General features: G+C 36.4%; 1 protein-coding gene across 1 annotated transcript in view; it reads right to left on the bottom strand.

Moving 5' to 3' along the window:
- TAOK1 (TAO kinase 1) overlaps positions 1–23,684 on the bottom strand; it is a 153,051-nt gene that overhangs the window by 36,975 nt on the left and 92,392 nt on the right. The window contains exons 5-13 of the mRNA XM_003483075.4: positions 22,875–22,920; positions 22,265–22,361; positions 19,755–19,868; positions 18,894–18,985; positions 10,549–10,642; positions 8,220–8,301; positions 4,902–5,069; positions 2,288–2,491; positions 474–608 (exon numbers count right to left, since the gene is read on the bottom strand). Coding sequence (XP_003483123.1) covers positions 474–608; positions 2,288–2,491; positions 4,902–5,069; positions 8,220–8,301; positions 10,549–10,642; positions 18,894–18,985; positions 19,755–19,868; positions 22,265–22,361; positions 22,875–22,920 — 1,032 coding nt within the window. The remainder of the gene's footprint in view (positions 1–473; positions 609–2,287; positions 2,492–4,901; positions 5,070–8,219; positions 8,302–10,548; positions 10,643–18,893; positions 18,986–19,754; positions 19,869–22,264; positions 22,362–22,874; positions 22,921–23,684) is intronic.

Below are 23,684 nucleotides of genomic sequence, written 5' to 3'. Positions count from 1 at the left end.
CAAAGGTTATATGAATTCCTATTTAGTACCGTGCAGCCCTCTTAAGCATTTAATATATTCTAATATATTAGTTATCTGTGTGTACAACCTCTTTTTTTTTTTTTTTTTTTGGCAGCACCCACAGCATACAAAAATTCCTGGGCTAGGGAATGAACCCATGTCACAGCAATGACCCAAGCCACCTTAGCCACAACAGTGACAACATAGATCCTCACCCCAGGAGGCCACCAAGGAACTCTTCTGTGTATACATCTGTGTACAATTCTTGAAGACATTATTGGCTTAATGTCTCACAGAGTGCTTTGTATAATATCTTTCTCATAAAAGGTAGTTAAATGTTGAATAAATATCTTGCAAAATAAACCAAATACAGGGGAAAAAAAAAAAAAAAGAAAAGAAGATACAATTATACTACAGCATAGATGCCAAAGCCCAAAATGAAAAATATACTCCTAATTCAGGGTAGTACATACCAGTGATGCTGTCCGAATAGTAGCAAAGTGTTCTCGATTACGGTAGTGTGATTTATGACGAGATACTTGGGGCGGAGACTGTGGATCTGATGCCCTTGTTCTAGGATCTCCCTCTTCTCTGTAATTTTCTTCCTCCTAAGCCAAGAAAAGAGACAATAGTGTCTGAGGTGAACAAATACAGTTCATGTGAACTTTCAGGAAAACTGAAGTTTAAAGACAACTTGATCAATAAATTTAAGACATAATTTAAAAAGCAAAAACAAAAATTGCAGATGCTGACATTTTACTTTCAATATAATTTGAATCAGGAGACATTATTTCCTCTGTATGAAACAGCACACAGATTCAGGATAAAGAAACGTTTAAGGCTAGATTTATATATACTCATTAAAAGCAAAATTTAAAAGCTTTACTATAACTTAAAGATAATAAAACATGCAGCCAAAATTTTAAATAGAAGTAATAAAATTAATTACTCTAGGCCTATTGGGTTTTATTTCATTTTTTCTTTTTAGGGCCGCACCTGCGGCATATGGAAATCAGCAGGCTAGTGGTCAAACTCAAGCTGCTGCTGCCAGCCTATGCACAGCCATAGCAACACTGGATCTGAGCTGCATCTGCCACCTACATGGCAGCCTGCAGCAGCACAGGATCCTTAACCCACTAAGCGAGGCCAGGGATGGAACTATGTCAGATTCTCAACCCCCTAAGCCACAGTGGGAAATCCTGCCTTTTGGGTTTTAGAAGTAGTAATATAGCTTAAAAAATCTTTATAATACTTTTGCCATTTGCCCAAGATAAGCAAACAAAAAATAGTTATAAAAATTTTAAGAACTGTTGTTTTTCCTTATGTATACCTTAGTTCATTAACTGAAGTCAATTAGCAAACAACTAATTGTGGAAATAAACTTTCTTATGGCTGATCCTCTTGCCTAAGAATGTAACAATTAAACATGGATTTTCCCCTAAATAATACAACTACTTAACTAAGTCATTCTTAAAAGCTTTGTGTGTGTTAAAATTATTTGTAATATAAAATTTACCATTTTAATCATTTTTACATGCACAATTCAGTGGTGTTAATTATATTTTCAATGCTGTGAAACCATTACTACTATTTCCAAAACTCTGCCATCACCCCAAATGGAAACTCTACACCCATTAGCAAAAACTCCCTTTTTCATCCTCCACTTGGTCTCTGGTAACCTCTTACCTATTTTCTGTCTCTGTGAATGCCTATTCTAGACACTTCATGCACTGGAATTGTACAATATTTTCTTTTTACATATCACTTAGCATAATATTTTCAAGGTCACTCATGTTGCTGTAGCAGTACCAGAAATTCTTTCATTTTTATAGATGAATAAAATTCATTATATGTATATACCATGGGTTTGTTTATCCATTCATCTATTGAGAACACCTGGTTTGTTGTACATTTTAGCTATTGTGCCTAACAACTTTTTAGGTGATACTGAAATCTGTGACATTAAAGAAGAAGCATTCTTTAATACAAAAAAAAAATTTTTTTTGGGGGTCTTTTGAGGATCAAACCCATGGTATGTGGAGGTTCCCAGGCTAGGGGTTTAATTGGAGCTGTTGCTGTCGGCCTACGCCAGAGCTATAACAATGCCAGATCCAAGCTGCATCTGTGACCTATACCACAGCTCATGGCAACACCGGATCCTCAACCCACTGAGCGAGGCCAGGGATTGAATCCGCAACATCATGGTTTCCAGTTGGATTTGTTTCTGCTGTGCCATGGCGGGAACTCCTGAAGTTGAAATTTTTTTCACTGAAACCCAAATACTTACAGGTTTTAAATGGATGACAGAACTATTAGACATCACTGTGTGGTCACCCTCCATCATGTCTAGCTCACTCTTGTCATCTGAGGCATCGGGAAGACTGTTAACACTACTGCTTTGGCTACTGGCACTGATGGACATACTGGGAATAGATTGATTACTTCCAACACTATTCACTGTTCCTGTCCGTCCAACACCATGATCTTGTTCCTAAGGAGAAAGAACATTAGATTCAAACATCCACGTCTCTTTTGGATTGAACCCACACCAAATCAATGACCTAAGCCGCTGCAGTGACAACACCAGATCCTTAACCCATGGTGCTACAAGAAAACTCCTTGATTTCTAGAATATAAACACAAAGCACACTGCTTTGCGCAGTTTTCAGAAAATAAGCTAGAGGTCTATTATGAGAAATTTCCTTATTTGCTGAGACCAGAAAGTCAACAAACTGTTAATAGAAAAACAAATAAAAATGACCAATAGGTAAATATCAAAACCCCAAGCAATCATGTGAGTCATCAGTCCATCAATTTTGGGTTATTTCCAAAGTATAGCATTTTCTCTAAATTGTTTGACATTTTTTGAAACCCATTTTTACCATACATCTCATGGGGTTTTATAGAGATTCTGCTCCTTTCTCAATGATTTCCATGGTTAAAACAAGCCCCAACCTTAAGAAAAAATACTCCTTTAGCTATCATTTTTTTTATTACGCTCCTTTTAGTTGTTATTTTTTGAAGCCTTTTGTAAGTGTATTTTTCTTTCTTCCTTAAAATAGATTCTCTAGCCTATCTTTCTACTACCAAATAATGTAATACTAATTTCTATTTTTCTATAAATTAAAAATTACATATTACATATATATTTAATCTCAATCACAAAAAGTTTTTCTGAAAATACCAGGCAAGCCATGGTACCTGGGTACCAACATTATAGTCGTCTTACCATACCAAAATTCTGTAAGATATGAAAAATTTAATAAATACAGACATATGGGGTGTGTGAGTGTGTAGGAACTTTTCTTTCTTTTCCTTTCTTCCTTTCTTTCTTTGGGCCGCACCCTTGCATATGGAAGTTCCCAGGCTAGGAACAGAATGGAAGCTATAGCTACTGGCCTATATCACAGCCACAGCAACACAGGATCAGAGCCATGTCTGCGACGTACACCACAGCTCTTGGCAATGCCAGATCCTTAATCCACTGAGCGAGGCCAGGGATCAAACTCACATCCTCACGGATACTAGTAAGATTTGTTATTGCTGAACCACAACGGCAACTCCTGTAGGAACTTTTCTTATATCCTTAGCCTAATAGAGATGTTACAGATTTAACTAAATGAAAATTTTATTAATTTCACAATTTTATTTCCTATATCTAAAACAGCCCCAAACAATTTTCAAATAACTACCATAAGAACTAAAAAGCAAAACAAAAACCCCTAAAGTACAGATTAAGAAAATCTTGCATTTTATAGTTTGTTAATTATATAGTGCTGTTAAAAAGAAAAGTTAGTAACTGCTGCTCTTAGTTTTAGAATGTAAAATGATTTCTCTTACTGTAAAAGAGTATTAAAAAAAAATAAAACCCCAAAGCTCTGGAATTCTGACAGGAGCAAAGAAGAAAACTGAAAATATTTACAGTAAAAAAGAAGTTTTATATACTTATTTCCACGTGATAAATTTCTTTAACATTTCTATGGTAAATTTGTATTTCCATTTTCCCTAAAAGGCAACTTGACCTTGGAAAGAATTTGACCTTGAGAGTGAAAGATATTCAAATCTGAACCCAAATGCCACTACCTACAGTGAGTTAACCACTGAGTGTTTTAGAACTGAGTAGATAGAATGAACTATAAAGAACTGTGAAGAATCAGGTGTCCCTGGTGACAGAACAGCATGCTTGGTAACTTTCTAATGATTTGGAGTGAGTACTGTCAACTTCCAGAATCTATCATTTCAGGCACTTTCAAAGGCATGTACCATGGAATTAGACAAATACCAAAAAAGGGTTCAGTGGCCAGGAAATCTGAGAGGGACTAGATTAAATAAAGTTGAACAGGTTTCTTTCTTTTTTTTTTTTTTTTAATCTTTGTTGTTGTTGTTGTTGTTGTTGTTGTTGCTATTTCTTGGGCCGCTCCCGCGGCATATGGAGGTTCTCAGGCTAGGGTCCAATCGGAGCTGTAGCCACCGGCCTACGCCAGAGCCACAGCAATGCGGGATCCGAGCCACGTCTGCAACCTACACCACAGCCCACGGCAACGCCGGATCGTCAACCCACTGAGCAAGGGCAGGGACCCAACCCGCAACCTCATGGTTCCTAGTCGGATTCGTTAACCACTGCGCCACGACGGGAACTCCTGAACAGGTTTCTTTAATACAAGACTTTGTAGATCTTTTTATATGCCCATGTGCACTATGAAGGGATTGGGTTTTAAGGATCTAAAACCTTTTTTTTCTACCTGGGATATTACAGGACCATTGCTAAGAAAACACAGCCTGGGAAGCAATGACTTAACAGATTTGTGATGTAAAAGACGAGCTGCATAAGCAAAGGAGCTGCATAAACAAAGAAGCTGATGAAAAGAGCTCAAATATTTGAGTTGTTTCTAAATTATTACCTCTTCTTCTTCCTGTGCTTCTACTGCTGGTCCATTATGTGCCTCCTGGAAAAGGAGTTTCTTCATCTTTCGATACTGCAGATTGTCCAGCTCTCTTACTGCATCCTTTGTCCTCTGAATAAGATCTATTAACACTGTTTCAGGGCGCTCCCGAAGAACAAACATGTGCTGGACAAGAGAAAGTCAAAGTCAGGCTGAAACCTATATATTTTTTCTTTCTTTCTTTTCTTTTTTTTTGGGCTGCATCCATAGCATGTGGAGGTTCCTAGGCCAGTGACTGAACCTGAGCCGGGAAGCAACACACGCCTCTGCAGTGACAATGCCGGATCCTTAACCCATAGAGCCACATGAGAATATTAGTACAAATATACCCTGCTTCTCAGACCCTAGAGTTATTATCCTAAATAATCATGACAGATAATGCATATAATCAGCTGCTAATTCTACTACACCTCTGACTTCTTCTTAGTACAAAACTGTCATTTACATAAATTCATTCTGTGCCTACTAAGTACCCCATACATTCATTTTATAAAAACGGTGGACAGCATACACTTTTGGCCAACTGAAAATGCAGAGGTGAAATGATAAAATGGTTTAATTAAATACCAGTAATTAAGTCCACTTAGGGCCCTAAACAAAGGCTAAATAAAGGTTTACATATTCTTAGAACTGTCGATTTTATAGAAAAGGCATGTCAGTTCTGAGTTTTATAAGGTTTCAACAGGAATGCATTTACTGATGGTAAATTATATAATATAAACCTATAAAATATGAGTTCCTTTATATGTTGTATAAATAATACTCTTTATAAAATACCAGCAGTTGATAAAAGCCATTATATTATTAGTCATTTTTACCACTAACATTCAATAAAGCTTAACCTTATCAAGTAAAGTAGAAAGAACAATTCTTTTTTTGTTGCTTCTTAGGACTGCACATGCAGCATATGGACATTCCCAGGTTAGGGGTCAAATGGAAGTTGTAGCTGCCGGCCAACACCACAGCCACAGCAAAACCAGATCCTTAACCCACTGAGGGAGGCCAGGGATCAAACCCACATCATCATGGATACTAGTCAGGTTAGTTTCTGCTGCACCACAATGGGAATGCCAGAAAAAACAATTCTACTTTTAGACTATTAGTGCTATATTTTGATATATTTTCAGAAATTTTAAGTCTATTTTTGTTTTGCAGATACAGTTAGTGTATAGATTACAGAGATACCTTCTGCCCTTGAAATTTTTTTTAATACTTTTACCTTGTTAGCCGAATTTATTTATTTTGAATGTAGAGTTCCAATTACAAGATATTTGAGTTTACTTTCACTGTCATAAGCATTATTATTTTAAACTCATAAACATAAATACCTACAGAATATTTCAACAAATGTTTATGTCAAAATTATTTAACCATCACCCTAATTCTGGATAGTTATTTCCAATTTTTACATTGAGATAAATAGCTTTATATATTAAAAAAACAAACAAACCACAAATCTTTTTCTCTGTTAATTTTTCCTTACAATGGACTGTGACAGAAATGTCATTAGGTCAAAGGCAAAGAAGCACTTGATAGATATTTCTTATGATTTCCAATAAGTCTGTGCCAATACATGCTATGGACCAGATAAACAAATAGTATATACAGACTTGGTACCTAATCACAAATACCAAATAGCTGGGCATGGTATGTTGGGTTATACCAAAAGAGCTTCTTTCACTTACATTAATTAAGCAAGTGTAAGAAGCCAGTCACATTATTCCGTTTTCTTGAGCCTTTAGCTTGGTATGTACCACTATTTACATTATTCAATCTTCTTATCCCAAAATAATATATCTTAGAAGTTAAAAAAAAATGGAAAAATAAAATTCTCAAAGCATTACTGAAACTATAGTACATAATGAAACTGCAAATACTACTATCAAATATACATAAGAACCTTTCACTTTTTCTGTGTCTTTAACTGATGTGTGTTGGTGAAAAAGTGAATCTCTTTGAAATTCTAAAACATTCATGTAAAAATACTCTCCTTCAATTTTATGGTGAAAAATCAATTAGATTTCCTAGGGTCATAAAGAGAAAGAATCAAATCATACTACTGCTTCATCTAGATGTTTTAAGAATTATATTAAGTTCAGCAATACTATAACTACAATTAATAAAATAGTCAACTGCCAAAGAAATAATACAACTTTGAGAAAAGGAAGTATATACTAGTCATGCACTTAAATTAGGCAACCAAACCTAGTGAAAACTGAATAGAATTTACATGATTTAAAAACATTTTTCATTATGTTAGAAAAATGTATTTCTAAAAAGGAAACAAAAATGACATCCATTTTAACAGTTTCCTTTAAAATCCTTTTTCCACAATACCTATGTAAACATATTACGTCATTTCTTTCTATTATTTTAATGCGGAATAGAAACACATAAAGTATGGTAGATATAAAAATTAGATTCAAATTTAAACTGTCTTTGTTTGCTTGTTTGTTTTTTGTCTTTTTGTCTTTTCTAGGGCCCCTCCTGTGGCATATGGAGATTCCCAGGCTAGGGTCTAATTGGAGCTGTAGCCACTGGCCTACACCAGAGCCACAGCAACACGGGATCCTTAACCCACTGAGCAAGGCCAGGGATCGAACCCACAACCTCAGGGTTCCTAGTTGGATTCGTTAACCACTGTGCCACGACGGGAACTCCCAAATTTAAACTATGTTTTATCAGCTTTATAATACTGTTCCACATGAATTAAAATCTGTAATTATAACTCATGAATATATTCTTGCACCTATAAATATTTAGCCATTTGGTACTATTTTGAATATTTAACTATATATTCTATTCGGACACGGTAAAGGAATTGGTCAGTTTTGAAAACATAAATGAAAAAATTTAGAATCTAAGAAGAGTTCCAAGACTTCTATGCAAAATTAGTATCTGAGTAAAAACCAGTACAGCATACTTAACACTGATTCAGAATCAAAGAGGAATGAAACACGTTCTTTAAAATCATTTCTCAAGGGTAGAAAAACAAAGTATGGAGTTCCCGTCATGGCAAAGTGGAAATGAATCAACTAGGAACCATGAGGCGGCAGGTTTGATCCCTGGCCTTGCTCAGTGGGTTGAAGATCTGGCGTTGCCATGGGCTGTGATGTAAGTCAGAGACGGGGCTCAGATCTGGCGTTGCTGTGACTGTGGTGTAGGCCAGCAGCTGTAGCTCAGATGAGACCCCTAGCCTGGGAACCTCCTAGGGCTGATACAGCCCTAAAAAGCAAAAAAACAAAGAAAAGAAAAACAAAGTATAATTGAACTGACCTTTAAAAGTTCCTCTGATGTAGGGCGATCTTGAGGGATTTTCTGGAGGCAAGAATCTACAAAGTTGCGAAAATAATCAGACCTATTGTAAAGGAAAGTATCAAGTGAACATATTGCTATTTCCTTTAAAAACATATCCACAAAACAAGGCATGTGGGAGAGAGGAAGCTTTTAAAAGAGCAGGTAAGATATACATACATTTCATATACATCTGTGAAAACTTACCTAACACAACTATTTCTTTACCATTTTCCAAAGAAAAATTTGCACAGATTTTTTTTGGGGGGGGGCACACTGTGGCATATGGAATTCCCCAAGCCAAGGACTGAATCCAAGCCATATCCGCAACCTGTGCCACAGCTGTGGCAATGACAGATTCTTAACCCACTGTTCTGGGCTGGAGATCAAACCCACACCTCTGCAAAGCCCCAAGACACTGCAGTCGGATCCTTAACCCACTATGCCACAGCAGGAACTCCTGGACAGATTATTTTTATTTTTATTTATTTATTTATTTTTTTTGTCTTTTGTCTTTTGTTGTTGTTGCTATTTCTTGGGCCACTCCCGCAGCATATGGAGGTTCCCAGGCTAGGGGTTGAATCGGAGCTGTAGCCACCGGCCTACGCCAGAGTCACAGCAACGCGGGATCCGAGCCGCGTCTGCAACCTACACCACAGCTCACGGCAACGCCGGATCGTTAACCCACTGAGCAAGGGCAGGGACCGAACCCGCAACCTCATGGTTCCTAGTCGGATTCGTTAACCACTGCGCCACGACGGGAACTCCTGGACAGATTATTTTTAAAACCCTGCTCCCCCACATGTTTAATTATCACGACTCATTCTATATTGAAGTAAAAATTAGAGAACCTGATCTTTTCTTTTATGCATTCAAATTTAAGATAAACCTTTTTTTTTTTTTTTCATCTTTTTGCCTTTTCTAGGGCCGCTCCCGCACCATATGAAGGTTCCCGGGCTAGGGGTCTGATCGGAGCTGTAGCTGCCGGCCTACACCACAGCCACAACAACATGGGATCTGAGCCGCGTCTGCACCCTACACCACAGCTCATGGCAACGCCAGATCCTTAACCCACTGAACAGGTCAGGGATCGAACCCACAACCTCATGGTTCTTAGTCGGATTCATTAACCACTGAGCCACGACAGGAACTCCCAAGATAAATGTCTTATCGAGTTTTTTTTTTTTTCCTTTTCTATATAAGCCACTTCTCTTTTTTCCTTGCCCCTTGGATTATCTTCTGTATAGCATGATTCAGAAGATCACTCCATTTGCTTTGGAGGGAGCATTTTGTATACCTAAGTATTTGGTGTCCCTGAGCAAACAGCTAAAACTTCCATTAACTGAGAAAACCAATTAAGATATTTTTTAAGAAACACTGGACATCTGTAACACTTTATCATTATACAATATTTTTTGATTAAATTCAGTAAGACAGTAATAATTACTCAATGTCTTCAATATTCAAAAAATATTTTAAATTCCTTATATGCAAGAAAGGAATTCTTTTTTGAATCCCCAAAGTGTCAAACACAGTGGAACGACAGTGTGTGCTCAATATATTTATTATTTACATGTAAAGTATTGCCAATATATGTATATACTTATGAATTTTTAAATATTTATTAAATACGCTAGATATTCCCCTAGAATTTTTCAAATTATAGATACACCTGAGGAATTAATTTCCCACTAAAATTTTCTATCATAGATAAAATCCTGGTTTTCTAAAATTGTCAATCTGTTCTCATAAGCTTTTTTACATGAATGAATTTAATTTTACATCAAGGAAGCACTAGAAGAAAAGATATTAAGCATTTTGAATAATATATATAATAATTAGAATGATTCCAAAGTTGTGAATTATCTGGTAATTCTGATAAATCAAACCATTTTATCTATGTTTTGTACTATATAAAATATAAACCATTCCACAATTGAATGGCAATATATATTGCTTGTGGCAATATATATTTTAGTTATAAAATATTATGTTTAAATCATGCTTTTTATCATACAATCAGGGTTATATGTATACATAAAGTTCAAAAAATACTATTTTTTTGTAAAAAGCAAATAGTTTTTTGCTTCTGTGTGGCATTACCTATCCTTTATTTCTGACTTAGGTTATAGATACACCAAGAAGAAGCAGGCATAATAAAGGATAAACCTGATAGAACCTACCTTAATATGAAAACATTTTAATATGTTTTCAGGTGATATATTTTATGTAATTGAAATAAAATCATTTTACACCATTATGAAAAAGAATTTATATAATGTTAAATAACATCTCTCTTAGCAATACTCACCATTCATTAGACTGTAGTGTAGGGGATTCATTTTGGGCTATATGATATAAGGCACTCATTGCATTCATATTAAATAAGGGAGGCTTCCTTTCGGCTGTAAAATAAAGAAAACTCTCCTGTTAAAATACAGGTGTGTTATACAGGGACACACCAGTATTGCTAAAGTTTTTTTTTTTTATTTTGAAATAATTTCAAACTTAGCAAAAAAACCCTCCAAGTAGAGCTCAAAGAACCTTTTCAAGTGAACCCATGTGGAACAAATTGCTGACCTGATGCCCCACCATTCCTAAACAATTTAGTGTGTATTTCCTAAGACATATTTTCATATTTTGCTAAAGAACCAAAACACATCCATTAAATTAAGTCACTAATACTGATTCATCACTATCATATAATCCTCAAACCCCATTTAACTTTCAATCAAATCTCCCAACAATGTCCTCTGTAGCAAAAATGTCCTTTCATCATTTGAATCCTTCAAGAAAATTGTCCATTTTATCTAACTTGCTAAATTTATTAACACAAAGTTGTTCATAATATTTCCCTTTAATACCTTTTTTTTGGCCATGGCCACAGCATGTGGAAGTTCTGGGGCCAGGAATTTAACCAAAGCCATAGCAGGGGCAATGCTGGATCCTTAATCCACTAAGTCACCAGGGAACTCCCCTATAATCCTTCTAAAAACTGTAGAATCTACAGTGACATTCCCTCTGATTCTTGAAGTTGATTTGTGTCCTTTCTTTTGCAACAAATTTGGAGAGATGTTCATCAATTTTATTAATTTTCTCAAAGAACTAGTTTTTGGTTTCATGGGTTTTCTCTATTGCTTCTATTTTCTATTGAACTGATCTCTTATTTGTTGTTGTTGTTGTTGGTCTTTTTGCCTTTTCTAGGGCCCCTCCTGTGGCATATGGAGATTCCCAGGCTGGGGTCTAATCGGAGCTGTACCCGCCGGCCTACTCCAAAGCCACAGCAACACAGGATCCTTAACCCACTGAGCAAGGCCAGGGATAGACCCTGCAACCCCATGGTTCCTAGTCGGATTCGTTAACCACTGAGCCACAACGGGAACTCCTGTATTGAAATGATTTGAGCTTTGATATTTTCATACTTTTTTCTGCTTATTTTGGGTTGAATTTCTTTTCTTTTCTTTTTTTTTTTTTTTTAAGGACTGCCTCCTTTGGCATACAGAAGTTCCTAGGCTAGGGGTCGAACTGGAGCTCCAGCTGCAGGGCTACACCACAGCCACAGCAATGTGGGATTCGAGCCACATCTGCGACCTACACCACAGCTCATGGCAATGCCGGATCCTTAACCTCTGAGTGAGGCCAGGGATGGAACCCACATTCCCATGGATACCAGTCGCATTCATAACCCACTGAGCCACAATGGGAATTCTGAATTTCCTCTTCTTTTTCCAGTCTCTTAAGGTGACAGTTGAAGTCATGACTTTGAAGAATACAAAACTCTTGAATGTCCCTTAATTTGGGTTTATCCTAATGATTAAATTTGGGTTATACAATTTTGGCAGGAATATTAGAGACATAAGCGTTATATTCTTTTAGTTTATTCTATGAGACGATGTTTGATTTCAAAGTGTTCCATTATTCATGTGTTCACTTTGATCACTTAAAGCAGAGTTTGCCAGGCTTCTTGACAGTAGTTTCTCTTTTTTCCTTTGTAATTAATAAGTATTTTGTGAGAAGGTGATTTAAGTCTATATAAATATTGCGTTTTCATAAAACTTTCATTTTTTAATTTATTGTATGCATTTGCAGATAGATTTGTTTTATTTAATAGATTGTAATCTATTACTATCATTTAGTCTGATGTTCAAACTGCCTCATGTTTTGAGCATTAAGAACCTTTTTATGATGGCACTATTTTTGTGTGTGTGTGTCTTTTTGAATTTTCTAGGGCCGCACTCGCAGCATGTCGAGGTTCCCAGGCTAGGGGTCTAATCGGAGCTGTAGCCTCCAGCCTACGCCAGAGCCACAGCAGCTCGGGATCCGAGCTGCATCTTCAACCTACACCACAGCTCACAGCAACGCCAGATCCTTAACCCACTGAGGAAGGCCAGGGATTGAACCCGCAACCTCATGGTTCTTAATCAGATTCGTTAACCACTGAGACACAACAGGAACTTTTTTTTTTTTTTTTTAATGGCTGTACCTACAGCATTTGGAAGTTCCCAGGCCAGGTACTGAATTCAAGCCACAGCTGCGACCTATGCCTTAGCTATAGCAACGCTGGATCCTATAACTCACTGCCCTAGGACAGAGATCAAACCTGTGCCTCTGCAGCGACCTAAGCCGCTGCAGTCAGGTTCTTAATCCACTGTGCCAAGCAGAAACTCTGATGGCTCTACATTTTTGACATGACTGCATGAGAGGGATTTTTTTTTATCTTTCCTTGCTTTCTGACACAGCAACATGTTCTAGGTTGTCTTACACTTTCCTTAATCCAAGGAGCTATGGCAAAAGATGTGTTCTTGGCTTCTGAGGTTCTATTTTTAAATACTCTCGGTGGGTATAGTTATGGAACACATAACAGGTACACAATAAATTTATATACATACATGCACATTCAACTATATTTGCTTATTGAAACAATTTATTTCAATTATTTTGTTTTTGAAAACTGAGTTCACTATCACATCACAAATCCAATCCAATACCATAGTATTCATTCTAGTTTATCTTCTTTCCATTATTTGTGACACCCTTCTCTGACAATGAAAAACCTCACTCTCATTATCATTAATGTATTTTCTTATTTGATAAATTCCCCTTGTATGCAACAGCTGCTTTTTTTTGATGGCTCCACCTATGGCATATGGAAGTTCTCAGCCCAGGGACTGAATCTGAGCCACAGCTGTGACCTATGCCTCAGCTGTGGCAATACAGGATCCTTCAAACCACTGTGCTGGGCTGGCGATCGAACCTGCACCTCTGTGGTGACCCAAGGCACTGCAGTTGGATTCTTAACCCATTGTGCCACAGCGGGAACTTCGCAACCAGTTGATTTCTGTGCATGACGTAAGATACCGGTCCGTTTTCATTCTTTTGCATGTGGTTGTTCAGTTTCCCCAACACCATTCATTAAAGAGACTACCCATTTTCCAGAGTATATTCTTGGTCCCTTTGTTGTAAGTTAATTAACCATATATGTATGGTTAATTCTGGGCTCTCTATTCTGTTCCACTGATCTATATCTGTTTTATGTTAATACAATACTGTTTTGATTACTGCGGTTTTCGAATACAGTTTGAGAATAGAAGAGTGATGCCTTCAGCTTTATTATTTTTTCTCAAGATTGCATTTGCTATTCAGGGTCTTTTGTGGTTCCATACAAATTTTGGGATTGTTCATCTATTTCTGTGAAAAATGCCCCTGGAATTTTGATGGGGATGGCACTGAATCTTTAGAGTGCTTTTGGCAGTATAAACATTTAAACAATATTCATTCTGCCAATATATGAGCATGAGCTGTCTTTTCATTTGTGTCCTTTTTAAATTTCTTTCTTAAAAGTTCAGTGTACAGATCTTGCAAATAGAGGTTCCCAGGCTAGGGACTGAATAGGAGCTACAGCTGCCGGCCTTTAGCAAGAGCAACTCGCGGATCTGAGACGTGTCTGCGACCTAAACTACAGCTCTCAGCAATGCCAGAACCTTAACCCACTGAGCAAGGGCAGGGATCAAACCTGCATCCTCATGGATACTAATCAGATTCATTTCCACTGAGCCACAATGGGAACTTGTATTTTTTCTTCCCTACAGTTTGTAACTAGTGTACAGAAATACAACTAATTTCTGTACGTTGATTTTGCATTCTGCAACTTTACTGAACTTGCTTATTAGCTCTAACCATTTGCTGGTAGAATCTTCGGGGTTTTCTGTCACGTCATCTGTATACTATGTCATCTGCAAATAGTGACAGTTTTTACTTTTCCTATCTGATTTGAATGTCTTTTATTTATTTTTCTTGCCTAACTGGACTTCCGATACTATGCTAAATAAAAATGGTAAAAATGGGCATCTTCGTCTTGTTCCTGATCTCAATCCTATAACTGACTGTAAATTTCTTATGACTGTGGTTGGAAAAGAAGCTCGATATGGTTTTAATCTTCCTAAATTTACAAAGACTTGTTTTGTCACCTAACCTAAGATCTATCCTGGAGGATGCTGTGTGTGTACTTAAGAAAAATGTGTATTCCATTGCTTTGAGGTGGAAAGTTCTGTGCGTGTCTGTTAAGTCTATCTGTGCCATTTAAGGCCAGTTTTGCATATTGACCTTCTTTCTGGATGCTCTACCCATTGCTAAACATGGGGTATCAAAGTCCCCTATTATTATTGTATTGCTTTAAACTTCTCCCTTTGGGTCTGTTAACATTGTTTTATATATTTAGATTACCTATGTTGGGTGCATAAATATTTACAAATGTCTTAGACTCTCGCTGAACTGACTTTTTTATCATTATGCAATGCCATTCTGTCTCTTGGAGTCTTTGTTTTAAAGTCTATTTTGTCTGATAAAAGTATAGCTACTCCAGCTTTCTTTCCATTTACATAGAATATTTTTTCCATTCTTCTCTTTCAGTCTCTTTGTGTGCTTACAATGAATCCCCTGTAGGCATCATGTAGGCATCTCCTGATGGCCGCACCCAGGGCACATGGAAGTTCCCAGTGCCGGAGAATGAATCTAAGCTGCACCTGTGACCTACAATGCAGCTGCTGCGATGCTGGATCCTTAACCCACTGCACCACAGCACAAACTCTCGGGTTTTGTTTTCTTTATCCATTCAACCTTCTTGATTGGAGAACTTAGTTTACTTAGGATTATTGATAAGTATACATACGTATTGCCATTTTGTACATTGGTTTCTGACTGTTCTATAATTCCTTTGTTCCTTTCTTCTTCTCTTTCTCTATTCCTTTGTGATTTGATGACTATGTTTTTATGTTTTTAATGGCTGCACCCATGGCATATGGAAGTTCTAGGACCAGGGACTGAATCCCAGCCAAAGCTGCAACCTACACTGTAGCTACAGCAATGCCAGACCCTTCTAACCCACTGTGCTGGGCCAGGGATCAAACCCACACCTCCACAGTGACCTGAGCCACTGAAGCTGGATTCTTTTTTTTTTTTTTGGTCTTTTTGCCATTTCTTGGGCCGCTCCTGCAGCATATGGAGGTTCCCAGGCTAGGGGCCGAATCGGAACTGTAGTCACTGGCCTATGCCAGAGCCACAGCAACGCGGGATCCGAGCCGCGTCTGCAACCTACACCACAGCTCACGGCAATGGCGGATCCTTAATCCACTGATCAAGGCCAGGGATCAAACCCGCAACCTCATAGTTCCTAGTTGGATTTGGTTCCACTGTGCCACGAGAGGAACTCCCGTTTTATGTTTTTGATGTCATAGTTTACATCTATCTTGCGTTACATTACTGTAACTATAGTTATTCTGATTTTTATTCCCTTTAAACTTCTGAAATTTTATACCCTCAGTATATACTTTTATAACTAGAAAAAAGTGGTAAATTAATTTTTATAAACATGACTGTACAGTCATTATTTAAAACAACAAATTAGAGATCTTTTTCATCAGATTAATTGTAATCAAACACATAAGCTCCCCTATGAAAAATCTTGCATTTTAAAATTTCTTGGTCATAGGATATAACCAAGCTATGAGAAAATAGTTTGCTTTAATTCAAAATACCTATTTTATTTATTTATTTGCCCATGCCCATGGCATGTGGAAATTCCCAGGCCAGGGAATGAACTCAAGCCACAGCAATGACAATGCCAGATCGTAAACCACTAGGCCAGTGGGGAACTCCTATCCTTAACTATTTTAAAGTAGAAAAGCATATAACAGATTCACTTCCCAAGACTGCAAATCTAATTTGCAGTGAAAATCATGACTCTAGATCTGTACTAACAGGGTATCCACTAGCCACATATGACTATTTACACATAAACTCATTTAAATGAAATAAAATGTTAAATTCAGTTCCTCAGTTGCACTAGCCACATTTTAAGTGTTGAAAAGGCATGTAGACAAGGAACACTTCTATCACTGCAGACAGTTTAATTTGCCTGTCCTCCTACAGAAATTTCCCTTGCAATACAAAGCAGGCTTAAAATACAGTTCCTGTGAGTTCCATTGTGGCTCAGTGGGCTAAGGAGCCAGGGTTGTCACTGCTGTGGCGCCAGGGTGATCCTTGGCCTGTGAACATCCTCATGCTGAGGGCACAGCCAATGAACAAACAAATAAATAAAACAAATACAGTTCCTAAATTTAGAACTTCATAATTTAAAACATTTGTAAGTAAAACTTGAAAAAGTAATTATGAAAGACTACTTATAAAAGTTGGAAGATGGAGTTCTCGTCGTGGCGCAGTGGAAATGAATCCAATTAGGAACCATGACGTTGTGGGTTTGATCTCTGGCCTCGCTCAGTGGGTTAAGGATCTGACATTGCCGTGAGCTGTGGTGTAGGTCGCCGACACGGCTCAGATGCTGTGTTGCTATGGCTGTGGTGTAGGCCACCAGCTATGGCTCCAATTCAACCCCTAGCCTGGGAACCTCCACATGCCATGGGTGCGGCCCTGAAAAGACAAAATAAATAAGTAAATAAATAGATAATAAAAATAAAATTTGGAAGATGCTGGAGTTCCTGCTGTGGTGCAAGGGATCTGGGGCATCTCTGGAGTGCTGGGACGCAAGTTCAATCACCAGCAGGGCACAGTGGGTTAAGGATCCAGGGTTGCCACATCTGTGTCGAACACTGCAACTGCATCTCAAATCTGATCCCTGGCCTGGGAACTCCACGTGCCGTGGTGTGGCCAAAAAAAAGATACAAAAGTTGTGAGATACCAAATGTATGCCTGAAACTCTAAGAATTTCTTTAAAATGTCTCACTCATTTGATATTGTCCAAATGCAGTCACGTCTTCTGAAGATTTTTATTATAAGTATAAAAACTCTCACTGTGAAGGAATTCTATCTTATGAACTATAATAAAAAGAAGCTAGAAAAGTGCAAAAATAAGAGTCCATTTCACAGGAACTGTAGGGTTTAGATAGATTTCTTTCTGAGCAGTATAATTAGCCAATGAATATTTTCTAATCAAGTAACTATTAAAATATATCAATAATATCTAACAAGGCCATTAACACAATTTTGCTTTCATAAAAGGGTACATGTATGTATCAGCCAGCATAGGAATGTAAAAATAGGAGTTCCCTGGTGGAATAGTGGGTTAAGGATCCAGTGTTGTCACTGTTGCGGCTTGGGTTGCTGTGTTGCACAGGTTCCATTCCTGGCCCAGAAACTTATGCATGCCGTGTGCATGGCCCAAAGGAAAAAAAAATGTAAAAATACTCCATGGGCAGAATATATCGATCATTTTTTTTTTTATATTTATATTCAGGTTTCTTAAGAAATTAATTAAGATCTATTGGTTTGAAGAAGTATCAAGTGAAAAAGAAAAGAATTTAAGACAAAGATACTTTCAAATGGAAGAAACATTTTGCAAACTTCAAACTGAGATCAAGAGATCAGAGAAGAATGACATACGGTAATCTCCAAGTCTCTGTTTACTGCTGCTATCAAACTTTAAAATAAATATGATTCATAAAAATTACACATGGATTTTACTTTTCCTTGGTCACTTCTAGAATGGTTCAATTAAATATTCTTATTTTTAAATGAAGTTTAATGGCATGTTCTCAGAAGAAGGATAAAAGTAAAGTATATTGGAGCTGGTGAGAGGAAGCTTGGGGAATGGAACCAAGAGCAGGAAGATGGACATCATCTCCACGTACAGTGACAATTACCCACCTGGCTCATTTACACTGGGAATGTTAGTAAAGTTGTGATGGTACACTGCCTTAGGCATGGTTTCATTAACAGGCAACAAAATCAAATGTGTACATAAAATAAAAATATGCACCCTGACATCTAATTCTCATATCTAACTCAAAGCAGTAAATATCCTAGGTAAAGGTTAGTAATTCATGAATGTTTCAAAGACTCTTCTATAGATGGTAAATCTAGTAATTAAACACACATTCCAAGTGTTTAACAAATACTCATTAAGACACAGATACCTCAAACTTAATTAATATTATAGTGGAAAATTATTTTAGACCTAATTTAGCAGAACAAATATACCTAATCTAATACACATATAAAATTACCAGATAACAAAAGCGAAAACTTAGATATGTTGTTCCCCTTAGTAACCAACATAAAAAATAAAAAGCTATAATTTGATATAGAAATTGAGGTAAAACATTGGTCAAAACTTAACTATATTCTAATAAAGAACATGCTTACCTAGTTCAATACATGTTATACCAAGAGACCATACATCTACTTTGCCATCGTACTGTCCTTCATCCATGGCTAAAATTACTTCTGGGGCCATCCTAAAAAATAAAGTGTCATTTACATTAAGTTTAAAAAAATATGCTATTTTTTAAAAATGTAGTGACCATCTACATGGAGAATATCTGTGTGAATCCTAGACAATATATCTGGACATAAGAATTTTTATAGGAGTTCCCATCGTGGCTCAGTGGTAACGAACCCAATTAGTATCCATGAGCATGAGGCTTAATCCCTGGCTTAAGGATCTGGTGTTGCTGTGGCTAAGGTGAAGGTCGGCAGCTGCAGCTCCTATACAACCCCTAGCCTGGGAACTCCCATACTGCTGCACCTGCGGCCCTAAAACAACAAAAAAAAATTATACACACACACATGCACACACACACACACACACAGGAGATCTGGAATGCCCATAGTGGCACTAACACTACCAGTTTTCAGGTACTATTAGTCTAAAGATAAATGATATATAGTAAACGTAAATCTAAAGAAAATACACAAATTTCCATTTAGCATTTCTATCTTCTACCCACCCGAATTTTTATTGAATGTTTTTCACTCCCACACCCAATGTATGATGCAGATAATAAAACAAAAGAAAATATGTGGGGGGGGGGACAAATTTTTTATAAAGGGGGATATAAGGGGAGCACTCCAAATCTCCTATTTGAACTTAACTATAATGCTTAAAAGTTAGTGTACAAAATAAACACTATATTTTCAGGCAAAGGATAAGAAATCTTAAAAATGCACAACCACACAGTGCCTATTTCAATAATGAGAATAAAATCTAGTCAAGATTGTTCTTACCAATATGGCGTTCCCACAAAAGAATTGGCAGGAGATGCCATGGAAGCAGATCCAAAGTCAGCAAGTTTCACCTGGCCTGGCTCTGTGAGAAGGATATTTCCTGCTTTGATATCTCTGGGTTTAAGGAACACAGAAAATTATTTCTTTTTCCTTCATTTGATTGTGTAGAAAAATGATAAAAATCAAGTAAAAATTTGTAAAACAGGGAAAAAAATTAAAAAAAAAAATTAAGTCCTAGGGTAATCTCTCAATTGGGACGAGAAATAAGATCCAAATTAGAAAACAAAAAATAAAGAATTCATATATAGTAACAATTTTGTAAAAGAAAAGACAAAATAGGAGTTCCCATCGTGGCTCAGTGAAAACGAATCTAACTAGCACCCATGAGGACACAGGTTCAATCCCTGGCCTCCCTCAGTGGGTTAAGGATCCGGTGTTGCTGTGAATTGTGGTGTAGGTCACAGACGCAGCTCAGATCTGGCATTGCTGTTGCTGTGGCGTAGGCTGGCAGCTATAGCTCTGATTAGACCCCTAGCCTGGGAGCCTCCATATGCCACAGGTACGGCCCTAAAAAGCGGAAAAAAAAAAAAAAAGTAAAAGAAAAGAAGAGAAAGAAAATCAGGTGATTGGAGTGTACAGTCTACAGCAGAGGTCTTGTTTATTGGTATAAATAATGGCTTTAAAAATTAAATTTAAATAGCTGACTACTTCATAATTCTAAGATTTCTGAATACCTTATTTAATGTAAAAAAAAAGAGAAAAAAATTTCGTGCCTTCCAATTTTTAAAAAGGATCATTCATATCATGTGCAAACCTTAGCATAATTTTCCTAACTAAAAATGAAATGAAAACTGAAACATATGGATAATGTAGTATCAATGGTCCCACAAAATTATGGAACTTTTTTATCCATTTATATAATGGAATTTTTATATTTTTTATCCATTTATATAATGGAATTTTATATCCACTGGGCACCATAACATATAATTAGCTTTTCTAAAATAGAAAAACTACGTTCCCAAGCACTTATCAATTCTTACTATAGTATTATAATGGGTAAAACAATAAGTTAATCTATTTTCCTGCATTTACTTTTTAAAAATGAAGAGGTACTTCGAAAGTCAGAAGATTTTAGGTTCTAATTCCAAATCTTATATTCACTTATTTACTAGAATGTGAATTTTTCTTGGACCTTACAATCATCAAAAAAAACCCAAAAACATTTAACTCAAAATTGACTACTATATATAGTTTAATATGTATTGCCTGATACATATGTATAATCAAAAAATGCTGGCATTCCCGTTGTGGCTCAGAGGTAACAAATCTGATCAGCAACTATAAGGATGTGGGTTCGAACCCTGGCTTTGCTCAGTGAATTAAGGATCTGGCATTGCTGTGAGCTTTTGTAGGCAAGCAGCTGCAATACCGATTCGACCCCTAGCCTGGGAATTTCCGTATGTTGCATGTGTGGCCCTAAAAAAAAAAGAATGCATTATAAAATGGCTTAACTTTAAAGTTATTATTCACTGTCAAGGATCATCAAGGATTAATACTCAAAAGCATAAAGAGTATCTTATTTATCTGCATCATGGAATCAAAGGAATAAATCTGACATTCTCAGTTATCAGGGAGACAAAAGATTTAGGTTTAAGTTCTAGTCTAAATTTACGCTGCTTTGTAAACTTTGAGACATTAGACACACAAATTAGGGCATTAGCTTCTTCATTGCTAAAATGAAAAAAGTAAGGCTACACAATCCCTAATGTCCTTTCCATTCCCCAAATTAAAAGATTCTACACTTAAATCCCTACCACAAATCTATAAAGTGAACATACAGGCACACCTTAGAAATATTATAGGTTTGATTCCACCCCCGATAAAGGGAATACGGCAATAAAGCAAGTAGTAGAGTTTTTTGGTTTCTCAGTACAAAACTTATGTTTACACTATATTGTAGGCTATTAAGTGCCCAATAGCATTAACTCTAAAAAAACAATGTACATACCTTAATTTTAAAATATTTTATTGCTTAAAAATGTCAAAACAATCACAATGGTAACATCAAAGATCACTGACAGCAGCTCACCATAACAAACAGAATGATGAAAAAATTTGAAATATTGCAAGACTGCTAAAATGTGAAACACAAAGTGGCACCAAGAGATTTGCCTGACACTGTACTGCCACAAACATTCAATTTGTAAAAAACAAGTTCTCTGTGAAGTGCAATAAAAATAAAGCAGAGCACAACAAAATGAGGTATGCCCATATTTCAGAAAAGTCCAGCAGCATGTGCAGACAAAGATAAAATTTATCCTAAACAAAGAGATCAAATGTACTAGTATGTTCTTTTTAACATGGACAATCTAAAAAATATGAGTTAAGATTCTGAAATGTTTTTATTTGGCTATAACCAACAAAAATGTAAAGATTAATAAGTTCCACGGTTGATAAATGCAACAAGTCACTTGCTTATTAATATATAATAATTTTCCAGTGCTTACCTATGGATCATGGTATGAGAATGTAAGTAGGCTAATCCCTGGAGAGCACCATGTGTAATTGCTGCTATTTCCACTTCTTGTAATGGCTTTTTGTGAACTTGAAATAAAAGTTATTTGGAAATCATTATATAGAACATTTTTGTTTAAAGATAAATATACTTATCATATATGTGGGGCAATTTTTAAAAACATTTAGCAAGAAGAGATTTGTTTCTCAAGATAATAAAATTATTGAATTTTACTAGATGACAGTTGTATCTAGCTGTTAAAGTATAGTGTACAACTAATTTTCCTCTAAGCTAACATCAAACAATTATTTGGTGATTATAAAAACAAAAGTAATAAAAGAAAACTTCTCCCTTTCCTCATCCTGAAGAGAAGGAACAGTTCAAACTAAATGCTGAAGAATGAAGAAAAATGCTTAAGTCATGAGAAAAAAAATCATCTTTTTAATGTTATTACATAATATTTAATGAAGCCAGAGCATACTGCACTAAGAACATAGCCAAGTTTAGGTTTTTAGTCTTTCTAGAAAATTTGTACATTAAGAAATCTCTTACTGAAGCCTTTCTGATAATACTTTTTCTCTTGATAATTAAAGGAAACCTACCTTCTAGTAAATCTGAAGCTGATCCTAAACAATATTCCATTACAAGCTACATGGGAAGAAAAATAATAAAAGCATTAAAATACATTATTAAAAAGATTGTATTTGAGATAGGATAAATTCACCAAGGAGATTACGAAGATGGTTTGGAGAGTTCCCGTCGTGGCACAGCAGAGACAAATTCGACTAGGAACCATGAGGTTGCAGGTTCGATCCCTAGCCTTGCTCAGTGGGTTGAGGATCCGGTGTTGCCGTGAGCTGTGGTGTAGGTCGCAGACATGGCTCGGATCTGATGTGGCTGTGGCTGTGGCCAGCAGCTGTAGCTCTATTGGACCCCTAGCCTGGAAACCTCCATATGCCGTGGGTGCAGCCCTAAAAAAAGCAAAGAAAAAAAAAAAAAAAAAAAAAAGATGGTTTGAAGTAAAACAAACCCCAGTCACCATTTACCTTAAGAAATGAATTTTTATGTATTTGGAAATTTAAACACATAAAGTTAACCAAATGATAACATTAATTTTATAATACCAACATATAATCATTTGTATAAGATACATATTTTTCATATATAACTACTACTAAAATTACACAGGAATATACATATTCTGTTACTATTCGTCTGTAGTAGCAATACTGATAATTTCTAGGAATTAGAAAACTGTCTTCTGGAACTATCTGCAGGTTACAGTTAAAGCAAACAAAGGGCACCGGCTATGTGCCAGGTATTTTCTACACATTAACTAATTTAATACTCACAACTAACTTATAAAGTAGGTCCTACTATTATCCTTATTTTACAAATGGAGATGCTTGGGA

This window comes from Sus scrofa, chromosome 12 (genome assembly GCF_000003025.6).
Source record: "Sus scrofa isolate TJ Tabasco breed Duroc chromosome 12, Sscrofa11.1, whole genome shotgun sequence".
NCBI classification, from domain to species: Eukaryota; Metazoa; Chordata; class Mammalia; order Artiodactyla; family Suidae; genus Sus; species Sus scrofa.
The sequence above is the reverse complement of the archived record's forward strand: the minus strand, read 5'-3'. Positions and strand labels throughout refer to the sequence as shown.